General features: G+C 34.8%; 1 protein-coding gene and 1 pseudogene across 4 annotated transcripts in view; both read left to right on the forward strand.

The window, feature by feature from the left end:
• Positions 1 to 27,152, forward strand: part of CNTLN (centlein) — a 290,333-nt gene that overhangs the window by 164,227 nt on the left and 98,954 nt on the right. For all 4 annotated transcript variants that reach the window (XM_034663956.1, XM_034663954.1, XM_034663953.1 and 1 more), the window contains one exon: positions 18,856 to 18,956. In XM_034663956.1, coding sequence (XP_034519847.1) covers positions 18,856 to 18,956 — 101 coding nt within the window. The remainder of the gene's footprint in view (positions 1 to 18,855; positions 18,957 to 27,152) is intronic.
• Positions 506 to 12,855, forward strand: LOC105238295 (annotated as a pseudogene).

Genomic DNA, 27,152 nt, shown 5'->3' on the forward strand with positions numbered 1-27,152 from the left:
TTTAGGAGAAATGTTTCGTGGCTTAAAGATCATGAGACAAATACCTTATAAATTTTGAAAATGAAATAACCTGGTTTTTGTTAATAAAAATAAAGAAAAAAGGCATATCTTTTTAAATATATATATACGTATAATACAATAACAAGTTGCACATTTGCTAGCTCTGCCGAAACTGTATAATATGATCTAGGGATTGTGTTAATTAATGTGGCTCTCATCTGTTGGAGGTGTCGCTCTTCATTAGCCTGTATTTTAGACACTGCCGTGCTTCATTTTTGGAATGAGGTGGAGAGGGGATAACCTAGCCAGCCATCCTTGTTTGATCTCCTAGATACATACGCAATGCAGAATGCCTGAGCTCTCTTGGTTCCCTGCCCTGTCCTGCTAATCCCAGCTGAGCTCATTATGGTGTAGCCTTGCTGCTACTCTTGGAGCCAGAGCTGTCCAAGCTAATTACTGGTAGCAGCAGAACTGCCTGTTAAGGGTCTGGTATGGATCTGCTAACATGGTCCTTGGTAGTGACCTGCAGAAGACACGAGGGAATTGCTTTCTTTCTTGCTGTGCACTGCCTGTCCTTTGGGCTTAATGCTGATCCCTCCACATAGGTCTTTTAGCTGCCCTAAGTATAAAACTTGATGAAGGATACTCATATTTTAGAAAACATACAGTTTTCTTCCTTGATCTTATAATTCACAGGCTATTATATTCAGCTTGGCAAAGAAAGAATGCATTTCTTTTTTTTTTTTTTAAATATAAAGGAGTTAGACCAACATAATTAGCTCTTTTGCTACTTAACTATTTCTTCATTTAGAGCTAATTTTCGACATCCACACCATGCAATTCTTTTTGAAAGCCTGATGTCTTTGAGATGACTAGCGTCATGTGGCATATTGTAATCAAATACCATTGAGTTTTTTTAGCTATAAATCTGAATCTTACTTTATATATTACATGATAACACATGTAACTTTAGATTACACCTTTTCCGTGTAATGATAAAAATGATATATCAGATTATATGTGTACTTCCAGTTACCTCTTAAAGTACACTATATTAGTGCTAAAATCTGATGCTGCTAATAGTCTCTTATCTTAAAAATTATTTATAGATTTGTCCAGAAATTGTCTGACAATTTTTATTAGCTTTATTGAAATATAATTCATCATATAAAGTGAATAATTCATTGGGTTTTAATATATTCAAAGAGTTATATGTCCATCATCGCATTAAATTTTAGAACATTTTCATTTATCCCCTCACCCAAGCCCCGCACCACTTAGCCTAATTCTGCCACCACCACTACCACCCTTCCTTCCTTAGATGACCAGTAAGCTACTTTGTGTCTATAGATTTACTGGTTTGAACACTGAGAAATTCATTAGATGATGTTATAATTTTTGCTTCAGCTGTCAAACATAATTTTAAAACTCCAAAGAAGGATATTCTTAATCTTTCCACTGTTATTTCTTCACTTCTGACCTTTGAAGTTCTCCCTCACTCTTCTTTTTTTTTTAAAGTCATTTTCTTTCTGTTTGAAGAGCTTTTCTTTAGACTTTTGTTTAGGGTAAGTTGGTTAGGAACAAATCCTCTAAATATCCTTTATTTAAAATGTCTTCATTTCAGCTTCATTCCAGAAGGATGTTTTCACTGATTAGAGAATTCTAGGTTAGCAGCTTTTTTCTTTAGAACTTGAAAAATATTCCATTTCTGTGGTTTCTGATGAAAAATACATTGTTATTTGAATTGTTGTTCCCATAAAAGGAATGCATCCTTCTCTTTAGCATTCCATCATTTTCATTTGTCTCTACTTTTCAGAAGTTTAATTTTGATATGTCTTGGCATGGATTTCTTTTGGTTTATGTTGTTTGAGATTCTCTAAGCTTCTTGAAACTCTCGGTTTATGCTCTTTTTTCAAATTGAGGAAATTTTGGTCATTATTTTTTTAAATACTTTTTTCAGCCCCACATTCCTTGTTCCTCTCATTCTGAAACTCTGTTTTCATGACTGTTAGATTTTTTTTAGTATTGTCCTACAGGTCCCTGAGGTTCTGTTCGTTTTATTTTTTTAGCTTGTTTTATCTCTATTGTTAAAACTGGGTAATTTCTATTGTTCTGTCTTCAGGTTCACTGATTCTTTCCTCTTTCATCTGTCATCCTTGCTGTTGAAGCATGCACTGAGTTTTTTATTTTGGTTTTTATAATTTTCAGTTCTGAAATTTTCATTTGATTTTTCTTTATAACACCTATTTATTTGCTGAGACTTCCTGTTTTATTTGTTTCAAGATCATTCATAATTGTTCATTGGAACATTTTAATCATGGCTACTTTAAAATCTTTGTTAAGGGGCGCCTGGCTGGCTCAGTTGGTATAGCTTGCAACTCTTGATCTCAGGGTTGTGATTTTGAGCCTCACATTGGGCAGATTACTTTAAAAAAAAAAAGTAAGATAAAATCCTTCTCAAGTAATTCTGACATGTGCATTATTATCTGGGTGGTGGCATATTTTAATTACAATTTCTCCTTCAAGTTGAGATTTTCTATGTTTTTGGTATGATAAGTGATTTTCAGTTGTCTCTTGGACATTGGGGTTATTGTGTTTTGAAACATTGGATCTTATTTAAATCTTTTATCTTAACAGATCTCTGATGGCGTCATACGTAAGGGAGAAGGTCAGGTCATTACTGCCAGGAAGGGATAGAAGTCTTAGCTCCTAACTTGACCCTCACTGACTCTGCATTAAAGGGTGTGTGAAGGGGTGCCTCACTACTACTTGATGAGGGTGGAAGACCAGGCTTCACATTTGACCTTTATTGACAGAGATAGCAAGGCGGCAGCTTCTTCTTTTTTTTTTCCCTTTCCTTTTACCCGGTGGTATATGGCTTGTGTAGAGTGGGTATTGTCAATTAAGATTTCTGTCCTGCCAGTTTGCCCATTTCTCAGTTCTTTGGCTAGGGAGAGCAGAATTTCCTTGAGATTTTTTGTTTGTTTGTGTCCATTGGCATTTCTGGGTTGTGGATTTCTCCAGTACCTACTTTGAGATATTTAAGAGAAAAGAAGAAAGCCAGGGAATTTATCACTGCGGGTTGTTCTTCTATTCCTATGGTCCCTTTTGTATCCTTCTTCTTCTCCCTGCCTTTCAGAGTCTCTTACACTTGTTTTATGTATCATGTTCAGGGTTTTATATTTAATTAATGGGATGAATAGGTGAAAACATGGAACTAGAAGTTCTAACTTGTTTTTCTATGGACCACCTGGTCTTATTTTTGTGTCATACATTGGCATCTGCTTTATTTTTTTATTGTTTTAAAAAGGTTTTATTTATTTGAGAGAGAGGAGGAGGAGCAAAGGGAAAGAGACAAGCAGACTCCATGATGAGCATGGAGCCCGATGCAGGGCTTGAACCCAGGACCCTGAGATCATGACCTGAGCTGAAATCACAAGTTGACCATTTAACTGGCTGAACCACCCAGGCATCCCTGGCATCTTGTTTAATACTTAATTCTGACTATTTAAGGCTAGAATATATAAAAGCTGGTACAGCCACTCTGGAAAACAGTGTGGAGGTTCCTCAAGAAGTTAAAAATAGAGTTATCCTATGACCTAGCAATTGCATTACTAGGTATTTACCTCAAAGATACAGAAGTGAAAGAAGGGGCACCTGCACCCCAATGTTCATAGCAGCAATGTTCACAATAGCCAAACTATGGACAGAGCCCCGATGTCCATCGACAAATGAATGGATATGGATATGGATATGGTCATATATACAGTGGAGTATTACTCAGCCATCAGATCGGATGAATACCCACCATTTACATTGACATGGATGGAACTGGAGGGAATTATGATAAGTAAAATAAGTCAATCAGAGAAAGACAGTTATCATATGATTTCACTCATATATGGAATATAAACAGCACAAAGAGGATCATAGGGAAAGGAGGGAAAACTGAATGGGAAGAAATCAGAGAGGGAAACAAACTATGAGAGACTCTTGATTCTGGGAAACAAACTGAGGGTTGCTGAAGGGGAGGTAGGTGGAGGGGTGGGTAATTGGGTGATGGGCATTAAGGAGGACACATGATCTGATGAGCACTGGGTGTTATATGCAACTGATGAATCACTGAACACTACATCAGAAACTAATGATGTTGGCTAACTGAATTTAAATTTTTAAAAAAGGCTAGACTATATAAAAGAAGATATGTGTAAAAGAAGATGTACTACTAAACTACTTTAAACTAGTACTTCCAAATCCAGTAATTAATGTTGAGTTAACTTTTCAAGCTCCTACTAAAAAATTGTGTGGCAATTCTAAGTCAGTTTACAAAATATGTTAAAGGAAGTGATGCTGCCACCAACCTATACTGTGGTGTTTCTACCATCGAGTATGCTCAGGATTATGTTGCTGCTTTACTATGTGAGAATGTGAGGACTTGAGAAATTTGTATGGAATATAGTTCCTATAGTAATTCAGATATACATCTGCTTATTATATCAGTGATATTTTAACAAAAGACCAAGAACTTCACAATCTATGAACTGATGAATTGGCCTGTTCAACTTAGTATTTATCTAACAAATATTCATATATTTTTTCATTCATTCACCATTTAAACAATATAGTTCAGAGCCAGGCATTAAGCTAGGGACTGAATATACAGTGGTGTATTGATGAAGAACAATTTCAGACTCTAATGAGATTTATTTTAGGGCCATCTGCCATGTGCCAGTGAGGTAAAACCATTCTTTGGGCTGCTAGATGGTAAGAGTCAAGGAAAGCTTTCAGAAAGGCCAGGCTCACTCAGCTTTTCCACTTAGTTGAGGATGTTGGTTGCCTTATCGTCACTAAGTTAGATATATGAACCAACAAAGTGAGGTTAACATTCTCCTAAGTGAATAAATTAACATTTTCCTGAATAAAGACATTAGTGTAAAAATATTTGTGTACATTATTTCTCAATAGTGATATAAAACTATAAAAAGAGACTCCGGTGCCACAGCATATTAAGCTTTTCTTATATTATAAATCCAGCATGTCCTTGCTAGAAACCCACGAAGTCAAGGGAAGGTGTGCTGACATGCATTGCATGTTTATCTGTATCTCTGGCTAAATAAATCAGGAACTTACAGTGGGTGGTACTTTTGTTCTTTTTATACTAATGCATGGCCTATAAAAAATACTGCATCTGAGCACTCTGCTAGGTACAGGTAAACAAAGAGAAATAATATGCCACCCTTTTTTTTTTAAATCAGGACTTCATGTAGCTTAGCAGGGAAAAGAGCAGCAGTGTGATAAGAGCAGAAATAAGGGAATAGTAGTGGCATAAAGCAGGGAAAATGGCATTATGATTTGTCCATTTGCCCAAACCTGAAACCTAGAGGGTTATAACTGATTCATCCCTCTGTCTTACCTCCTTACAATAGTCTTAATGATTCCATATCACAAATATCTCTAAAATATATCTATTTCTTTCCATTCTTACTATCAATGTCCTTGTCCAAACTACTATCATATCTTTCTTGCTCTAGTAGAATAAACTCATAAAATCTCCCTACATCCACTCTTATCCCCTCGAATCCATTTTCCCCCTTCTGCTACAGAGTGATTTTTAAAAAATACATAAATGAACATACCTCTCCCCTGTTTAAAAACCTTTAGCATCTTTCCATTGCTTTCAAAATAAAAACTAAATTATTTATATAGCACAATTGAACATCTTAGCCCCCTTCTTATCATTTCTGTTTCACTTTTGTTCCTTACCTGAAAATCAGTATGAGAATACAAAATATTTGCAAAGAATTACTGATGCTTTTCCTACTTCATGCTGAGAATCCTGGTTGGTGAATTTGTCAATGAAGGTAGTTAGAGTTGGGGTCAATAGTAAAGGGGTTTAGAATTCATAATTTAAAAATTCAGTTTTATTTTATAGAAGCAGGGAATTTTAACACAGTATATCATAACTAAAGTCTTCTTTGATTCAATGATCTTTTGATCATTTTTCCTTAATGATAAAAAGTAGACAAGCTATAGGTCAGTAGCATTGCCCAAGAAGGAATACCTTCTTCTTTCTTGGGTTAAACATTAAATATATGCAGGATATGATTTCAAAGAATATTTTATAAAATTCAAATAATAATTTTTAAGGAGCTAAAATCAAAATACTATGGTAGGAAACTCAGTTTGTTTTTTTTTTTTTTTTGGTATGGCAAATCAAGACTCCCTGTTTTCCTAAGCACAAATATTATTTTTCCATATGTAGAAATGAGGATTTTAGTAACTGAATTTCTCTAAAATGAGTTGGAAATAAAATTCTCTAGAAAATGTCTGCTAAATCAAGACATATTTTGCAAACAAATGTATTTTTGGATAACCATCAGCATTGTATGAATTACACATTAGTTTTATTTTATTTTTTTAAAGAGAGACAGGAAGAGAGAGTGAGTGGGGAGGGACAGAGGAAGGAGAGAATATTTTATTATTATAATTATTTTTAAAGATTTTATATTTCATTTGAGAGAGAGTGCATGTGTGAGTTGGGGGGGAGGACAGAGAGGGAGGGAGAGGGACCAGTGTGGAGCCCAACACAGGACTCAGCCTCACAACCCTGAAATCAGGACCAGAGCCAAAACCAAAGGTCAAAAGCTTAACTGACTGAACCACCTAGGTGTTCCACGTTAGTTTTATTTTAAAGCATACAATTTAGTGACGTTTAGTGTATTTACAATGTTGTGTAGCCATGACCTTTATCTAATCCAAAGCATTTTCATTACCCCCAAAAGAGACCCCATACCCAATAAGCAGTCACTTCCAATCTCCCCATTTCCTCCTTCCTCTAGCTCCTCACAATCACTAATCTGCTTTCTATCCATATTAATTTACCAAGTCTGAATATTTTATATAAATAGAATCATACAATATGTGACCTTTTGCATTTGGCTTCTTTCACTTAGCATAAGGTTTTCGAGAGTCATTCACATTGTAGTATGTATCAATATGTCATCCTTTTTACAGCTGAATAATAGCCCACTGTATGTATATTCAATTTATTCATTCATTTATTGACGGCTGTTTGGGTTGCTTCTACTTTTAGGCTATTGTGAATAGTGCCACTATGAACATTTATGTACAAGTATTTATTTGAATACTTGTTTTCAATTCTTTGGGATATATACCTGTGAGCAGAATTGCTGGGTCATATGGTAAGCCTATGTTTAACTTTGTGAGGAACTGCTAAACTGTGTTCATAGTGGCTACATCATTCTATATTCTCACCGCTATCTACAAAGATTCCACTTGCCCCACATCCTTATTAACACTCAGTATTTTTTTCTTTTTTAAAAAAAATTATTACTTTAAAAAATATTTTTAAATTATTAAATATATGAAGTGGTATTTCATTTTGGTATTGATTTGTGTTTTCTTAATGACTAATGAGCATCTTTGCATATGTTTATTTGACATTTGTGTTTCTTTGGATAAATATTCAAGTCTTTGCTGTTTTAAAAAATTGGGTTCTCTTTTTGATTTTGAGTTATAAGAGTTCTTTGCATATTGTGGTTACTAGACATTTGCAAATATTTTCTCCCATTCTGTAGGTGATCTTTTTATTTCTTAATAGTTTCCTTTGATGAACAAAAGTTTTTAATTTTATGAAGTTCAATTTATCTGTTTTTTTCATTTTTCTTTTTTCCTTATGCTTTTGGGTGTTATGCCCTTATAGCCATCACCAAATCCAAGGTCATAAAGATTTACCCCCATGTTTTCTTCTAAGTGTTTTGTGGTTATAACTCCTATTTAGATCTTTGGTCCATTTTTAGTTAATTTTTTTAAATTTCTTGTGAAGTAGGGGTACAGCTTACCTCTTTTACATGTGAATATCCAGTTGTCCCACATACTTTTTTTTATAGCTCTGAAGAAGAGGCTATATGATCACGTGGAAGAGTTATAATGTGATGAATTCATAAGATAAGAATTTAAATGTATCAGTCCTTGAGAAACCAATCCAACATGAAACACTACAGGCTATCATAAGCCAAGTGCAAATGAGAATATGAGTTCTGGGATATTAGTGTAATCAAAGGTTGTACATGTTATCAGTGTCTGTTGAAAGGCAATGGATTTCAAGGCTATATGGTAATGGGTTTTGAGTCTCACTTACTTTAAAACTGAAAATCAGAGACAAGAAATTCAGCCACTGATACTGGAGACATAGGAAGTAAACTCATCTACCTATTAAGTCTTCGTAAGTAAGAGTGAGAAGTTTCAGAACAAGATCAGCATGAAACCTAATTCATTGCTGAATTAGAGCCCCATAGCCTAGGGTCCCTCATCCTCTTCTTTTCTATCTCAAGAATGTTTCAGGTGTGATGGAACCTGAGGCCTCTAGATAGGCTTTTAGAATGCACTCATGATTCTGTTAAAGTACCAGGACCTGGAAGCAAGTAAACTATTATAGCTAGTAAATAATATGTGGGGAAAAAAGGCTTTTAAACTATAGGGTTTTATAATATTAGTTACATAGCACTGAATCTGTGTGACCCCTTGTATTGTGCTTTCACTCGTTATTTCAGTAAATACACTGGACGCTGAAAGTAAAATATTGAGCAGAACACACATGCTCCAGCCTCAGAGGCCTTCGGCTTATTGGAGAACACAAATAATAATCAATAAACACACAAATATATAATTACAGTCTTTGATTGATATGAAGATAAAGCTCTGCTATGCTTTCCCATTTTTCCATTTTCCCTGATTCTTTCCATTTTTCTTCTTTGTCTTTCCTTCCCTCCCATCTGGCTAAAATATAGAAATAGTTTATACCTTTGTTTGTGGTGTTATCAACCTTTTTGGAGGATATATACTTTTTATTGTGGTAAAATTTACATAACATGAAATTTACCTTTGTAACCATTTTTAGGCATAGAGATTAGTACCATTAAATATGCTCACATTTTTGTCCTACCATCACTACCATCCATATTTAGAACTTTTCCTATTCTCAAGATGAAACTGTGTCCCCATTAAATAATAGCTCCCCATTCCCCCTTCTCTCAGCTCTTGTCTTTTTATCCTTTTGCCCTGTGAATTTGCTGATTCTTGGCATCCTGTATAAATGGAATCATACAGTATTTTTCCTTTTGTGTCTGGTTTATTGCATTTGTCATGTCTTCCAAGTTTTTGCATGTTGTAGCATGTGTCACAATTTCTTTCCTTTTAAGGCTGAATAATACTCTGTTGTATGTATATACCACATTTTGTTCACCCATTCATCCACTGATAGTTATAATCACCTTTCAGTGATTATATTTTTCTTGTATTTTCATTTTATTTTACTGTACAGTTAACAAGACTGTTAGTTAAGAAAAAATATTTTGTAACTATTGGGAGATAATTCACTAAAGTAAATGGCAAGTATATTTTGGAGTTTTATTTTCTAACTCTTGAGATTAACTTTCAATGTTAATAAGTTGTTTTCATATACTTGAGACCATATACATATGGTATTTGGTTTTTGAGGTCATCTGTCTTAGTCTGTTCAGGCTCCTATAACAAAATACCACAGACAGGGTAGCTTATAAGTAACAGAAATTTATTGTCACAGTGCTGGAGGCTGAAAGTCTGAGATCAGGGTGCCAGCATGGTCTGGTGAGGGCCTTCTTTTGTGTTGCAGATGTCTTGTCTTATCTTCATATGACAGAAGGGGCCACAGAGCTCTATGAGATCTCTTTTTTAAGGGCACTGATCCCATTCATGAGGATTTCATCCACGTGACCTAAGAACATCCCATAGGTCCAGCCTCCTACCGTCACCGACTTTGGAGGTTAGGATTTCAACATGAATTTTAGGGGAACACAAACACTCAGGTCATAGCATCATGCATATAGTATTTTTAATTTAATTGCTGCCTTAATGTGTTTTCATATATTTTAGGTTCAATATATATAAAATTTTTTAAATTACTTAAAGAATTACATAGTGTTTACTTAAAGAATTATGTAGCATATCTTAAGTGTTTACTGAATGATAATTTGATTTTTTTCTGAAGAAAGAAAAATTACTTTCTGTAAGTCTATTTATACTAAAGTCTATTTTAAAACATCTTTTCTTTAAAAAACAAAACTGGAAGTATCACAATCCCAGACTTGAAGTTATTACAAAGCTGGAGTAATCAAACAGTATGGTACTGGCACAAAAATAGACACATAGATTGGGGTACCTGCTGGCTGGCTCAGTCAGTAGATCATGTGACTTTTGATCTTGGAGTCTTAAGTTTGAGCCTTGTGTTGGGCATAGACATTACTTAAAAAAAAAAAAAAAGAATAGACACATAGATCAATGGAACAGAATAGAAAAACCCAGAAATAAACCCATAGTTATATGGTCAGTTAATCTTCAACAAAGGTGGAATGAATATTCAATGGAAAATGACCATCTCTTCAATAAATTGTGTTGGGAAAACTGGAGAGCTACATGCAAAAGAATGAAACTGGACCAATTTCTCACACCATATACAAAAATAAACTCAAAATGGATTAAGGACCTAAATGTGAGACCTGAAACCAAAAAATCCTAGAAAAGAGCACAAGCAGTAATTTCTCTGACATCAGCCGTAGCAACATTTTTCTAGGTATGTCTCCTGAGGCAAAGGAAACAAAAGCAAAAATACTACTGAGACTATATCAACATAAAAAGCTTCTGCACAGCAAAGGAAACAATCAACACAACTAAAAGGCAACTTACTGAATGGCAGAAGATACTTGCAAATGACCTATCTGATGGTATCTGAAATATATAAAGAACTGATAAAATTGAATACCCAAAATACAACCCACTTAAAAACTGAGCAGAGGATATGAACAGACATTTCTCCAAAGAAGACATCCAGATGGGTGACAGACCTGTGAGAAGATGCTCAGCATCATTCATCATCAGGGAAATGCAAATCAATAGTACAATGAGATACCACCTCACACCTGTCAGAATGGCTAAAATCCAAACACAAGAAACAACATTTTTTGGTAATAATGTGGAGAAAAAGGAACCCTTGTGCACTGTTAGTGGGAATCCAAACTGGTGCAGCCACTGTGGAAATGGTATGGAGGTTCCTCAAAATTTAAAAATAGAATTACCTTGTGATGCATTAATCCCACTACTGGGTACTTTTCCAAAAAATATCAGAATACTAATTCAAAGGGATACATGCACCCCTATGTTTATTACAGCATTATTTAAAATAGCCAAGATATGGAAGCAACACAGGTGTCCATCAATAGATGAATTGATAAAGAAGGTGGGATACGCACACACACACACACACACACACACACACACACACACACTGGAATATTTCAGCCATAAAAAAGGATGAAATCTTGCCATTTGCAATGATGTGAATGGAGCTAGAGAGTAGTCTGCTTCTGCTAGGCGAAATAAGTCTGCTGGCCCTGTGCTAATAGAGACTTTTTTAAGGACAGATATGAGCCTTATATGAATTTATGTTCAAGCGTAAAAAAAATAATAGTGGTGAAACTTGATCTGCTACAAATTGGAATTTGAAATAAACAAACTGCTGTGTGGAAGAAAACCTAACAGATGAAAGTGATTTATCAGAAAATGAAAAAGCAAATGATAGTTTGCTCAGCTATTTTAGAAGGATGGACTATAGTTAAAGCCAGAAACAATAGAAAATGTTGAGGAATCTTTCACAGAGGAACCAAGTGTCCATATCCTGATTTTTTTCCCTTCACCCTTCAATACTCTGGACTTGCACAAATTGGCCCTCTCAAAATCTGAGAATTGGAAAGCAACAGTGGAACCTCCAGAAGGCTGTACTGAACATTTGATAACTCGTTTACTAGAAATGTTAAGATTGCAACATGTGACTGTACAAAAAGAGAGGCCTGGACTACAAACTACCTTCTGTACTCCAGTAGCTACTGAACGTCTCTCTTCCTCCAAAACTATACCCAAAGTGAGACAGCCAAAACTTTTGGACTCTTTGAGTCTTAAGATGACTTGTATAGATGGAAGTCATGAAAAAAGGGAAAGCAATTCTGGATCTCGCAAGCTTGAACAAAAAGCTTCAAAATGGAATTAGAGCAATGCCGGCATATAAATATAAATGGAATTCTAGACCACCATTTCTAAAAAGTTCACTCACCACCAAACAGTTGATTGCAACTTCACATAACTTTAGGAATCCCAAAATCTCCATTTTAAATCCGTGCCAAGAACTCTCAACCAAGCCTACTACTTCCCAAACAACTCAATCACTGGTTAAAATGGTCTAAACAAGACGCCTGCCATCAAGGTCTTCAGTACCAGTTGTACCTGTACCTCTGTCTTTTCCTGAAAATCAGGGAGAAGAAATTAAGGCACCAAGGACCAAAAAGAAATTTTACCAAAAACCATAGTTCGAATAGACTTTCTGTATTCAGAAGCTTAAGTGTTAATCACCTTCCTTTAAAGTTAAGGGTAAGTGTTCACCCATTGACCAAATGTAACTTTTCCTTCATAATCTCAGTGTTAGCAAATCTATTTCTAAGATGCTTGGCTAAAATATGGCTCATTAGTTCTAAGATGCAGGTACTAAACACACACACACACACACACACACACACACACACACACACATCAATACCTTCATGTGAAATGGACTGGAACTGGTACAAATCACTGCTGAGATGTCTATATATAAATCCAAGGGCTTCCATACTGACATATTTGACAATCTTTTGCATGTTATGTTTCAAAGGAATGTTTCACTTAGTAAACTATTCAGTTCAAAAAATTATCCTTTTGTTGTTGTGATTGTTTCCCAGTACAATTCCATCATTAATAAATGCTACAATTGGGGGGGGGGACCCTAAGACAAAAATTTCACTCTGAAATAGATTTTTGGGACCTTTTTAAATAAAGTGAACTAGCATACATGAATAAGGTATTGCAGTATTTTTGTAATAGTGAAGAATTAGAAGTAGTCTAAATATCTGTTAATAGCTGATAAAAGTGCATTGTAATATATTAATATAATGTGATACTATACTACACTTAACATGAATAAATTAGATCTATATTTATCAAAATGGAAGGGCCTCAAAAGCAAAAGTTGAGTTAAAAGAAGGAAATTGAATAGTATATCATATATGTCATAGTATATATTCTCTAAAATATAAAATTTTAAACCATATATTGTACTATATTTTTGTAGATATATGTGTGTGTACATACATACATATGTATCTATATATATGTTATCTATAGTTATCTATAGTTACCTGTAACTATACACATACATATATAGTATTAAAACACAAAACAGAAATATACACACCAAATTAAAGGAACTGGTTATTTCTGGGGAGGGAAGAAAGGTGGACTATTATAGGAGATAATATTATTTACAGAATATTTTATTTTTTCACAAAAATAAAAGCTTTGAATTAAATATGGCATAATATTAATGTTTTTAAACCCAAATGTTTGGCACATTAATGTTGGTTATATTACTCTCCATACTTTTGTTACATTTGAAATATTCTTTCTGTTTCTGAAGTATGTACTCAAAAACCTAGTAAAGCCACTTCTAGTTGAAAACACTAAAGAGATCTTACATATGGGCATATATGTTCACTATAGCATTGTCTATAATTATGAAAAATGGAAACAACCCAAATAGCAGATGATACAACTGTATAACTAAAAGTTCCAAGAACTTCAATTTAAAAGAAAACTATTTTAATTAGTGGAATACACCATATTCTCAAACCATACACAGAAATCAATTCTAGATGACTGCAGGTCTAATTGTGAAGGGTTAAGTGATGGAGCTTTTATTTATCCTATTTTTTATTTTGGTGGGGGGAGGGAAAGACAGAGGAGGGGGAAGGAACAGAGGGAGAGAGAGAGAGAGAATCTTAAGCTTCACACCTATTGCAGAACCCGATGTGGGGCATGATTTCACAACCCTGAGATTATGACCTGAGCCAAAATGGAGAGTTGGATGCTTATCTGACTGAGCCATCAGGAGCCCCATGTTAAGTCATAGAGCTTTTAGATGAAAACAGGAGAACATCTATTTGTCTGTGTAGTAGGCAAAGGTTTCTTAAAACAGATTAAATATAAACTAAAAATTGATAAACCAGGTTATATTAAAACCAAGAGCCACTGTTTATTGAAAGATATCATTAAATGACTTAAAAGGCAGCATTCAGAGTGAAAAAAGATATTTGCAGTATATATGTCCACCTGAATATCTGGAGAATTCCTATGAACGACTAAGTAAGGGACAGTCAACCCAATAAAAAAATGAGCAGAACACTTGAATGATATATCATAAAAGAGCACATCCAAATGGCCAATGCACATAGGAAAAAGTGCTCTACACTCAATTTGTCTTCTTCTAGGTTTTATAATTGGGAGCTTCATTGTAGATCTTTTTTTTTCTTTCTAATATATGCATATAGTGCTGTAGAAAGCCACATAAGCAGTTTGTTAGCTCCTCATATTTTGAAATTTGGTACTTTAATTTTTTTATAATTCAAACTTTTTAAATTCCTCTTGAAATCTTTATCTGGAGGAAAAGGTTTTGAAAGTTTTAAGTTGAGGGATTTCTCAGACATCTTTCTGGTATTGATTTCTAATTTAATTATATCATAGCCACTGAAGATACTTTCCATGATTTAGATCTTTTTAATTTTTCTGAGAATTGCTTTATGGTCCAGCATGTGGTTTTATCTTAGTGAAAACTCCATGACACTTGAAAACTGTTATTGGGTGGAATGTTTTATAAATGTCTATAAAAGTTTTTTTATAGTCTTTTCAAATATTCTGTGTCCTGTTTTCCATTTACTTTCTGTATTGATTGCTGAGACAGGTGTGTTTAAAATCTCAGTTTAAACATTTTCAGATTTTTAAAAACACTGTTAGCGCAGGTTTCAAGTATCCTTTACCAGAGACTTGTTTATCCCTATTCATTAGATGACTCTTTTGGATTCTTTGTTGAATGTTCCTGCTGATCAGCAGAGATTCTCCTCTCAAGCTGGTCAGAATTAAAGGTCTCCCAATCCTGTGTAAACTCTGGGAATGGTTCCTTTAAAAGCTCCATTGGTTCTCTGCCTGCCTTGTTGAATTTGTTCCTATTTGTTTGCAACAAAGTATTTAGCCATAGACTCAAAAGGATTCTTTTTTTTTTTTTTTTAAGATTTTATTTATTTATTTGACAGAGAGAGACAGCCAGCGAGAGAAGGAGCACAAGCAGGGGGAGTGGGAGAGGGAGAAGCAGACTTCCAGCAGAGGAGCCTGATGTGGGGCTCAATCCCAGAACACCAGGATCACCATCAAGCCCTGAGCCAAAAGCAGACGCTTAAGGACTGTGCTACCCAGGCACCCCTCAAAAGGATTCTTATGCAGATTTCTGTAGCTATTTCTTTTTGTAGTTCCCTCCTCTGGGAACTAGGTGTCACAAATTTTATCATTTCAGCCTTCCCAAACTCCAGTGTCTTTCTCTTCATCTCAGCAAGGCCATCACGTTTTTCTTGGAACCTGTCTCCCTGCATCATAGTATGGAGACTGGCTCCTGGCAGAAATCTAGGCTATCCTTAGGGCCCTCTTTGTTAATTTCCTTTCTCTCAGGGATCACAGTTCTCTGCTGCCTGCCGTCCAGCATCTGAATATAGTCATTTCATATAATTTGTCCAGTAAGAAGTAGATTTTGAATTGTGGTCCTTCAGAGTGTCAGGAACATCAGAACAGGTGGGCCATAAACCAGAGTCAGTAGATATCCAATGTTCATCCTGCTCAGAGGTGCTGACTCCGACGTCCCTCCGCCAAACATCCAGTAAGATGGGGTTTGTTGGTGCTTAGTTTGACTCAAAAACCATTGGTCCCTCATATTTATATATACTTATTAAAAGTAGGGACTGTGTAAGTTCTTTCCGGACGAAACAAAACAAAACACAAGCTATAAGTATAAAATACCTCTAAATAAGCAAGAAATAACATTTCCAACAATTGTAGCCCTGTGTTCTGCTATGTTAGTGATCTGAAAGCCGAGGAAAACTAAGTCGAGATGAGCTGCATCTGTTTTTTTCTTTGTTGGGGCCATCCTATTTCAGAATGTTCCATGTTCTTAGCTTAACTAGGCAGGAACCTCATCCAAACTTAATTGCTGTGTGGATGGGTGTATGTGTGCTCCTCGCATCAGTCTGGAACCTACCTGAGAACCTGTTGATATAGTCATAGAATCCTAATATTTTAAATCCTTATGTATGTGTATTTATGTTTATGTTAAAAATATAAGTATATACATCAGACTGTAAGCATCAATTTTTCAAGAAATGAGTGAGGAAAAGCAGAAACTACTTGTTTTTTAATATTTATATAAAGTATAAATATAAAAAATGTATTTCTTAATACATAAATGTTATAATTGAATAAATTTTTTAATAAAATAAAATAGAAATATATTTCTTATATTGTTGAATACTTATCAGTTTAGAGTTGCTGTATCTTCTTGGTAATGCATTCCTTTGATCATTATGTAATAACTATCTTTAATATTATTTTTTCTTAGTGTATATTTTATTTTTTATGCTCCTTTAAAAAATCCTTCTCTTGCCTTAGACTGCATACATTTTGTTCATTTCTTTTTTTGACCTTTTCTGATTTGTAAATTTTATATTTGTTTTCCATTCCTTAAATGCTTTTTCTTGAAATTCTGCATCATTTATTTGACAAACTAAGGTTCATCAACCCCTTCAATTCTCCAACAATACAGGGTTCTTAAAATACTATAACTCTGATCCTGTTCTTGATCATATTTTATTGTTCAGAATTTTGGTTCTACCGTGTTCTGTCTCTACCTTCATTTGAATATTTTTTTATTGACTTTACATGATAAATATTGGTTTACTTCCATGTACATGTTTACAGATGTCTTTCTTCATCACTGCCTATTTTATTTCATATATTGATTTTGAGGGGTTTTTTTTACCTAAAATATATTCTTTAATAGTTCTTTCATCTAATATCTATGAATACTAAGTCTTTGAATGTTGAAGATATTACTTTTTTTTCTTCTGACTTTTCTTGTTGCTGTGAGAAGATCACAAAGCTATTATTTCTATTCTCCAAAGCTCTTTAGTTGTTAAGAAACATCTCTTCTCAATATGGTTGATTTTAAGATTGTCTCTTTTTCTGTGCTGTCCTGCGGTTTCCATGTTTCTAACTGTGAATATAGTTTTATTTATTCTATTTGCAGTTTGTGATACTCTCTTAATCTATTAATCTATTTATTCACATTTTTCATTAGCTCTCTCTCTCTCTCTCTCTCTCTCTCTATATATATATATATATATATATATATATATAACTTTTTTTTTAAATTTATTTGCGATAGAGCACATAAGTGGAGGGAGGAGCAGAGACGGGGCAGGGAGAGGATCCCAAGCAGGCTCCACGCTCAGTGTGGACCCCTACACAGGGCTCATCTCATGACCCTGAGATCATGACCTGAGCAGAAATCAACCCAGGCACCCCTCTCCTTGAATAATTTCTGAGATGCCTTTTGGGCTTCTCATTCAAACATTCTTTATATATTGTTACTGTTTTCCTTCCTTTTGTTTCTTTATGTTGTCTCTAATTTTACTAGTTTTCATTAGCTTTGTCTGTGTGCTATTTAACACATTCATTGAGCTTTCAGTTATTATGTTTTTAAAAATATATGTTTTGGCCCCTTTTTTTCCTTTTTTTCAACATTTTTAAAACTCTAATTATATAAAAACTCATTTTGAATTGTTCTATTATTTTTATTTCCCTACTGTGCATTCTCTCATTTTGGTGGGGTGTTATGTAGAGTGTCATTCGTGGCTTTGAACTTATTCATACAATTATTCTTATCTGCAAATTTAACTTCTTTTGAGTTTTATTTTCTGTGGTGCTCTTTCTCCAGTCCATTCTCTCAGTTCTGGAAGCCTGTCTGTAATGGATGATGGTGTCTGCCTGAACTCTCCAATGGACACTGGCCATGAACCAGTTTTTACATTACTGTCAATTCTTTAGATCTCTGCAAATGTATATGGCTTGATTTTTGAAACCAGTTAATATAGGCTTGCCTCTTTTTAATGAAACTCCAGCCAGATAAACTGTGATATTTGTGTCACACTCAGCAAATTTTTGTCTCCTATCTTGCTACCGTTAGCCCCATTTTGTCTCTCAGCCATAGAGGGCCTTGGGCTTAAACTTCCAACCCCATTCAGGTCTGAAGGTCTGAGGTCTCCATAGGTGGTTTGATCCAGTCTCTCATCATGGCAGTTCAATTCCATTTTACTAGTAGGGGTTCTTTGTCTCTTCTTGGCATCTAGAAATGTACTCTTTTGGCTTTCAGTATATGTATTAACATTTTATCATGATTTTTCCATAGTATATCTGTGTGTTAAGAAGTGTTGGGTTGGGGTGTCTGACCGACAGTCAGTATAGCATGTGACTTTTATCTTGGGGCTATAAGTTCGAGCCCCACGGTGGATGTAGAGATTACTTAAAAATAAAATCTTAGAAAAAAAAGTGGTTGGGTAACTCAGTACATTATTTCTTTTTATCATATAATCTATGTTTTAAGTATTTAACATATTTACTTAGATAAATTTTAAAATCACTTAAGACATTTTACTTCCCAGATTCTCATTAAAATTCAATTTTAATTGTTGGGATTTGTTAATAGTGGTATATTTTTCTTTTATTTTACTACCGTCTAATTCATATTTTGTTAAATATCTTTAATACCTTCATCTGTTTGCTACAATATTCCTTAACTTACATGTTTTAATTAATCATTTATTATGTTAATTTTCATAGAATGAATCTTCAAGAAGAATTGGATAAACTTAAAGTACGTATATCTGTTGATAAGGCAACAATACAAGAATTGAATACGTGTATGGCAGAGAAAAGAGAAGGTACATTTTTTTGTGAGACTATTTATTGCAGGCATTTTAAAATAATCTAGTTCTTGATGTTTTATTTTCAATTCCTTGTACAAATCTTATCCTTGTTCCCCTTCTGTCTAGTGCTTTATTTATTGATATGTCATTAACATTTTTACCTTACATGAGAAAATCAAATAGGATGCCTAAAAGTCAGTTTTATAATTCATTAAAAATTCTAAAGAGATATTTGATAAGGAGAAAAGATGTTTGTTTTTTGATTCATCAATAAGGTTTTACTAGTTATGTGTGTTCAGAGTTCTATAAATTATATAGAGTTATTGTATTAGATATTAATAATTCATTTATATTTTTGTTTGATATTACATTTTTCTGGAACTGATTTAGTTCTCATCTATTGTCCTGGAATCAAAAGCATAGAGTTAGAAGGAAACTGGAGATCTGCAAGTTCACCACCTTCCTGATCACTAACCTAAAACTGTTCAGTAAAAGGAATGTATCTGTTCCAACTGAAGGGTTATTCCTTTGTTAAAACCAGGATAACTGTTTTCTATAAGACTTCAGTCCATACTGAAATACCTCATTAGAAAAAAATAAATTTGATAGCTTCATTGTTAACACTGTACTTTTTAGGTATTGACAATTTATAATTAATAAATACCTTAATAATTTATACTTAATAAGTTTTTGTATACCACTCATCTGCCCATTGTCCCAATCTCTTTTAGTTAAGTCACTGGTGACTTGTCAGAGCCAATGTTTGAAATCAACTATTTTACACCACTGATTTATTAATTTATTTATTTTTAAAGATTTTATTTATTTATTTGTCAGAGAGAGAATGCAAGCAGATGCAGGGGGAGTGGCAGGCAGAGGGAGAAGCAGGCTCCCCGCTGAGCAAGGAACCCAATGCGGGACTCGATCCCAGGACCCTGGGATCATGACTTGAGCCAAAAGCAGATGCTGACTGACTGAGCCACCCAGGCGTCCCTACACCACTGATTTACACTATATTTCAAGCTTACTCCTTCATTGGCTTCTGAAACATTGATTTCCCTTTGTTTTAACTGTGCTTGCCTTTCTTCTGTTTCTTCCACTGGAACTTCCTTCCATTTATTGCTTAACTTTTGGGGTTCTCTAAGATATTATCCTTGGCTTACTTTTCAAGAGTAATAACTTTATTGTTCCCAGAAAAATTACACATACTTACATATATTCAAGAAATAAGAAAGAATAAAAAAAGACAAAGAAAAGCATCCTAATTCACACACACTTAAAAATCAAAATTTCAATCTTAAATAATTATCAAATCAAACACCTCAGTACTTATAAAGAAAGAAGCCTAGTTAGATAAATTGTGGAAAAAGAAAACCATAGTGTATGCTATTTTTTAAAAAGATATTTACATATGATTTTGTTGGGCACCAACCAAATAAAAAGAAACGGGTGTAAACATGAAAGAACTGTTGAACTTTAGGTAAATGTCTCATTACTTCAATAAATATTAATTTCTAAAACTTCCCTCTAAGATTAAAAAGAAAGGTTCTAAAAACACTGAAGACAGAATTACTTTGTATTTTTAAAAGTATATATTTCAGATTCAGGGCATATTAAAAGTTAATTCCTTGCCATGCAAGATGAAAATAACAGTTGTTTTTATAAAAACATTTTATTTTGTTTCCCTCACATCTTGAGTCTTGTTTATTAAATAACCTTTTAATTTTATCAGACTCTGTAACTTAATATATTGCAACAATGATTTCCTCAGTTTTAAAGTTTTATTTTTATATACAATGGACTCAGTACTCATCACATTTTTTAAAGCCATAGCCTTTCTATTAATGAGTTCTTATTTTGATTTATTTTTTGATTAGCCAGATAGAACTGAAACTGCTTTTTTTTTTCAAGAAGGAATCAAAATAGCCATACGTGTAAGAACTTAGATGTTTGAAAATATATTTCAACAGTCGTTATAGTCAATGAATAAATTGGCTAGGTATGATTTTAGTATTTCACACTTTTTCCCCCTCAGAACTTTCTAGATATTACTCATTTTTAGAATGGAAGGTTGTTGTAGAGATATATTATAGAGAGGTGTCTGGTTTTCCTTCCCTCCTGTACCTCACTCCTTTCTTTGGATGTGACTTGCTTTTGCTATGTAAATTTTTAGTTTCTTCAACTTGATGTTCCAAAATTTTAAAAGAATTTGTCTTGATATACTTTGTTCTAAATCATATTTTTGGGTTATCCATGCGATTTATTACTTGTCAGTTAAGATCTTCCTGTATTACAAGGAAATGTATTTTTGTATATTCCATTTTTTTATACTCTAATTCGAGGATATCAGTTGTCTTTATGTTTGGTTACTTTTTGTCCGGGTTTCATATCTGTTTTCTTCTAATTCTTTAATCTTTATCTTTTTCTTCTGCATTCAGTTTATCTAAAGACTTTACCTTCATCAATAATTCAATTTTGAGCTATCCATATATATTCTTTCCTTTGTTCTTTCTAATATTTTTATTAAATCTACAGTGATGCTTTCTGGTTCTTAACTTATTGCTTCAACTCTTAAATTCCCACTTTTTTCCTTTGTATATCTTATTATTGATTTTCTGAGCTCATATGTTTTTAAATTCAGGTTTATGGCAAGTTCTCTTCTTTCTTTGATTGCGTTTTCTTCCAGACTGGATTTTAAATCTGTATTTTTTTAAATGTTCATTTCACTCCACCTACAAGAGAGTGTTTCCTGTTCTGGAAGGGGTGATCCCAGGGATTTAAAATGATATTTGGCTTTGCATGTAACCAACTTAGTGGTTCTTATCTTTACCAGGAATCATTTCTGCTGCTCTTCATTCCTTCTTGTAGATCCAGATTTACATTTGATGTCCTTTTCTATTTTCCTAAAGGACTCCCTTTAATAGTTATATAGTGCACATCTGCTGGTGATGAATTTTTTCAGCTTTTATATACCTGTAAAAGCAATCTTTATTTTGTCTTCATTTTTGAAAGATACTTTCACCAAGTATAGAATTCTGTATTGGCAGGTTTTTTTTTTCTTTTGACACTTAAAAAAAATTGCTCTACTTCTCTGACTTAAAATGCTTCCAATGATAATTCTCCTATCATTCTTATCTTTTTTCAAAGATACATAACAAGTCTTTTTTTTTTTTTTTTTCTTTTTCCTGTTCTCTGCTATTGGGAGAAGGAACTATTCTTGGGCCTGTGTGAATTTTGAAGATTATTTCCTCTAATTCTTTTAGGTGGTTCTTTTTTGGGGTTGTTTATACACATTTGTGTGCTGATCAGTACTTAGCCAAAGACTTGAGGGGGGACCCTCTGTAGATCGTCAGAGCTCTCCCTGTCTCTGAGCAGTTTCTCTGGCACTTTACCCTGCAAACTTGAGCTTCCTTGGCCTCCCTGGACTCTGGGATCTATCACTGAAATTTAAGAAGATCACCAGACTCCATTAAGTCCCTCATTTTTGTGCTGTGGCCTGGAAGTTCTCTGTGCAGTACGCGGGAGAAATGATTGAGTTTACTTCATTTGTTTGCCCTCTCTCAGGGATGACTACCTTCCATCGTCTTATGCCCAGCATCTGACAACCATTTTTTCATCTATTTTCTCTAGTTTTAGTTGTTGCACATGGACAGGTAAATTTGGTGCCCTGGTACTTACTTTTATTGTCATTGAACATGTTTTCCCTGGATTAAAATCCCAAATCTATATGAATAGTAACTTTTTTTCATGTACCAAGACGTATTTTTTTATTTCTTGCCACGTATTTTCCCCTGGCTATTTTTACAAGGATTTCCAAAGTTATGCATGTTCTTAGAACAAACTCGTTACCTTTCCTCTCAAATCAGTTGTCTCTTCTAACTTCCCACATGAGCACCTTAACCCCCCTACTACACTAAATTCCTCTTTACTGAAAATTGCAATTCATAGTGTAGTGAGTCTCCTACAATCCCATTGTATCTCTGTTAGGAGCTCAACTGAGCTGGAGAGAGCTGAGCTGCCAGGTGTCTACGTAGCTGATTTAAGATAATAAGCGAAAATGAAAGTAACAGTCAAGCCTTTAATCACTTACTATATAAGCAAGAGGCTGAAGTGGAGAAAGTGGCAACTCCCTCTGTTCTGTCTTCTGCCTGGAGTGGCACACCAGTTGAGGATCCCATGGATCAGTATAGACAGAGATGTTGTCTTACAGCCAAAGGAGCCCTGAGCTAAAGTCTCCTGCATTGTTATGACCTGGGTCTTGGGGGAGAACGAAGGGGAGGTCTGGGAGAGGAAAAGTACTGTGTCCTGAGTCAGATGGAAGAAAAATGTCTTCAAGGTTACCTCCACCTGAGCCACCAATTAGGAGATCTTGGCAGAGGCACTTGAAGAAGGCCTCCAGTCAGGAGGTTTCACATGGAGGCCTAGTGGAGGCACCCAAGCTAGGAACACAGATATGCATAAGAATATGGTTGGCCAAGGGGAACCTGAGCCCTTGACTATAACTCCCTTCCAGGACCACAGTCCGTTGGCCATGTACCAGGTCTGGTTGGAGAGGGCAGCTTTCCCTTACGGGGCATGCCAGATAAAGCATGTAATACCTATGATCAGGCCTGAAAAATCAATGATAGGATTAGGTTTGGAGCAGTAATCCTCAATCTTTACCACAAACTCATGAGTATGTTCATAAAAACACTGTTTATGGTATTCTTCATTGAAAGCTGAAGGCCTGTTTATTAATAAAAGAATGAAACAAACATATGTGAAAACTCATTTACAAACAACAGCAAGCATTTTTTTTTTCCTTTTTGTATGTGGGTGTGTGGATTGGCTGAAGCGGTTCTCCTCGCTGTGTGTCATCTGGTCCAGCTCTTTTTTCAGCCTGCAAGTAGAGTTTACTTCTGTTCCACGTGTCTATTTCTTGGCTACCAAGGGACAAGTATAAACAGAGCCTCTAAAGCCTAGATTTAAAACCGGCACATTGTAACTTCTGTCCACATTCTTTAGCTAAAATAAGTCATTTTATTAAATACAGCTAGCAACAATTCATATGTCTTATCTGTATGAGTTTCTGTGGAGGGTTGTGGGCATATTTCAGACTTGTTAGGCCCTCACCCATAAATTTTCTAGAAGTCCTTTTTTCCAGCTGCAAGTATCTACTAAGTATCACATATTACTTTCAGAGATTGTCAGAAACAGGCATGACAGTCACACCCAGAGGCCATGTCTTAATGTGAATATCTTGGATTTGGCCTGTCCTGCCAGTGTGTCAGTGGTTGCTCCTTTGATATGGTGAGAAACACTATCATTTCCAACCCTGTAAGTACTGGAATGCATGTATTTCTATATGCCTGTGGCTGCTCCTTTCTGAGTTCAGTTCTTTCCTCTAGAAGCTAGTTAAATGGAGCCATAACAACCAATTCATTCTTCACTGGAACTTCCTCACTCATTGTTACAAATTTATGAGCTACACTTTTTGTCTTCCATGGTATGTCAGATGGCAGTTTGCCAAGTGTTTGCCACTACATAACATGGGTCACCATTTTCTCAGCTCCTGGAACATTCTTTGGCACCCACCACCCAGTCCCCAAATCAATGCCACATAATTTAGACTTTTATCATAGCAGCATTCACTTCTCGTTATCAACTTCTGTACCTGACAGCTTTTGCTACCATATAAACAACCATGAAATTTCAATGACTTGCAGTAATATACGTTATTTTTTTGTTGATGGTTTCTGCAGCTCAGCTGGAGCAAATGTGCTTCAGGCTTCAGTTCTGTTGTTTGTCTGGAGAATATGGGACTCACATGATTCCACATGTCTCAGGCCCAGGGTGAAGGAGCCAGTGACTATCTGGACATATTCTTTTCAAAGCAGATACTGGAAATTTCCACAGGAAGAGGAGAAATACCTAAGTTCTAGGTTTATAACAGGCACATTCTTATCTATATCCACATTCCTTTGGTCAAAGCAACTCATGTGGCCAAGCTCAACATCAGTGGAGTGGGGATCTATACTCCACCCATGAAGGTAGAAGAGAATGACTAATAATTGACCATAGTGTGATATCAAAATATAAACCAAAAGCATTTGCTTTTTTTCAGGTACCTACTGCTCAAAATCATTAGTACACCAAAGTGGCATATTTTCTGGTGGTGTATCCTGCAACCCCTCATAATAATAGGTTTTTTAAAATAACTTGAGAGAATAGCTAAAAGAATCTACCAGGAGGGGAAAGAGTTGCAGAAGAATTTAATTTGTTCATGTGATCTAAGAGAATTAAGAGAAAAGAAAAACATAGAAGGAAGGATAAGTGTGAACAATTATAAATAAGCAGTGTTAAAAGTTAAAAAGTGGAGAGGGAAGAACCCCCTGGGAAAGAATATAAGTCAGAATGAATTTTTATAATAAAAATAAAAGGAAGGCATTTAAAACTAAAACATTAGAAATAAATCTCCAGCAAGGGGAACATGTGCTCACACATCCAACATAGGGCAAAAATAGAACTGCATATTTCTATCTAGGACCTCTTGGTTCATTTCTTAAATCCTGAGATCCTTGAATGGGAGGAGAATCAAGGGACAGAGTGGGTTCCTTGTTCCCCTCCATCACTTGGGCCTAGCTCCTTGAATATTCTTTATAAAACTGTGAAGGTGAGAAACTAAAGTTTTCAACAGAAAAGCACAGGTGAACATAGTCAACCCGTCCACCAGTGGACTTTGCACACACCCAGGAACACAAGGCAGCAATCAAATTCATTTTTTTTTAAGATTTTATTTATTTATTCGACAGAGATAGAGACAGCCAGCGAGAGAGGGAACACAAGCAGGGGGAGTGGGAGAGGAAGAAGCAGGCTCATAGCAGAGGAGCCTGATGTGGGGCTCGATCCCATCACGCCGGGATCACGCCCTGAGCTGAAGGCAGACGCTTAACCGCTGTGCCACCCAGGCGCCCCCAAATTCATTTTTAAATCAGTCTTCGGCATTTATTTTATTGGAATTATTTTGCTATTTTTAGCATTCTGTGCTCTTTGATTAGAAATATTTTCTTCTTATTTTTAAGAGTAAATATTTCACTTAGAACTATAGCAGTTATTTAAATGACTTGAACAGCCGAATTGTATTTGCATATTATTTCTATATTGCTGAAAAAGTGTTGTAAATGAATTCAGCACCATGGTGTTAGGGGACTAGAAAAAGAAACTTGGGAACCAATAGATTATTATCAAGGTAAAGGTACATATTCCCCAGGTGGCAAATTCTACCTATTCTAGCTTTTATTATCCTTAGGATAGTGTTCTATTTATTTCATGAGTACAGAAGTTTTAATTGGATATGTCATGTTTCAAAGACAAAAGAAATGCCTAATTCACTCTAACAAACTTGTTAGTCACTGTTTATACCAAGAGGATTTCTACTCTACAGAGAATAATATTGTTTTCTTTTTCCTTTGTTGATAAATCAAAGTTTTACACTGACCTACAGCAGCCAAGCATACTTTAAAGCAAAATCACCTCATTCTAATACAGATACGTATCCTTTTAGCTTTATGTATTCTTTTTTGCCCTTCTTTTGATTCTTTAAGAAATGTTGTATCCTAAAAATAATTCAGTAAGAAAATATTAAATTTGTCACAATAATGTATTTGATTGGAGAACATTTATTTATAAGTTTTAATGTATTTAAATTTTAATAGTATTAACTGAAATTTTATGATTTTTTTTCCCTTTAATTTTGACACGTTGCTTGTACATTTTTGCTCAGTTGAAAAGGTTTTGGTAGTCACAGGCATGGTCAGTATAGGAATTATCTGTAGAAACAATTTTACCTTTTATCTGTGTTTCTGTGTGTTATATAAAGTGACAGTTTTTCTGGAAATGTGATTTTTATGGTTTATTCTGCCCAGTGCATGATCTTTTACCTGAAAAAAACGTGGTGGTAGGGGCTGTTACAGTTTCAATCCACCCTAATTCAGTAAGTGTTTGCTTTGTTCAGCAATCACTCTGATCCTCCTGGCAGGGAACAAGATCCAGAGAACAAAACTAGTAGTGACTGTATAGATAAGAAGGCAGCGAATTCTTCTTTTAAGGCAAAGGGGGAATAGTCTACAAAAGAATGAAAATAGGAATAAAAGTATAGCATTGTTAACCTGAAGATCTGTTGTACCTTTGAAAGTCTTACACTGGGGAAAAAAAAAAAAGACGACACTACAA

The sequence above is a fragment of the Ailuropoda melanoleuca genome, chromosome 7, assembly GCF_002007445.2.
Source record: "Ailuropoda melanoleuca isolate Jingjing chromosome 7, ASM200744v2, whole genome shotgun sequence".
Taxonomy (NCBI): Eukaryota; Metazoa; Chordata; class Mammalia; order Carnivora; family Ursidae; genus Ailuropoda; species Ailuropoda melanoleuca.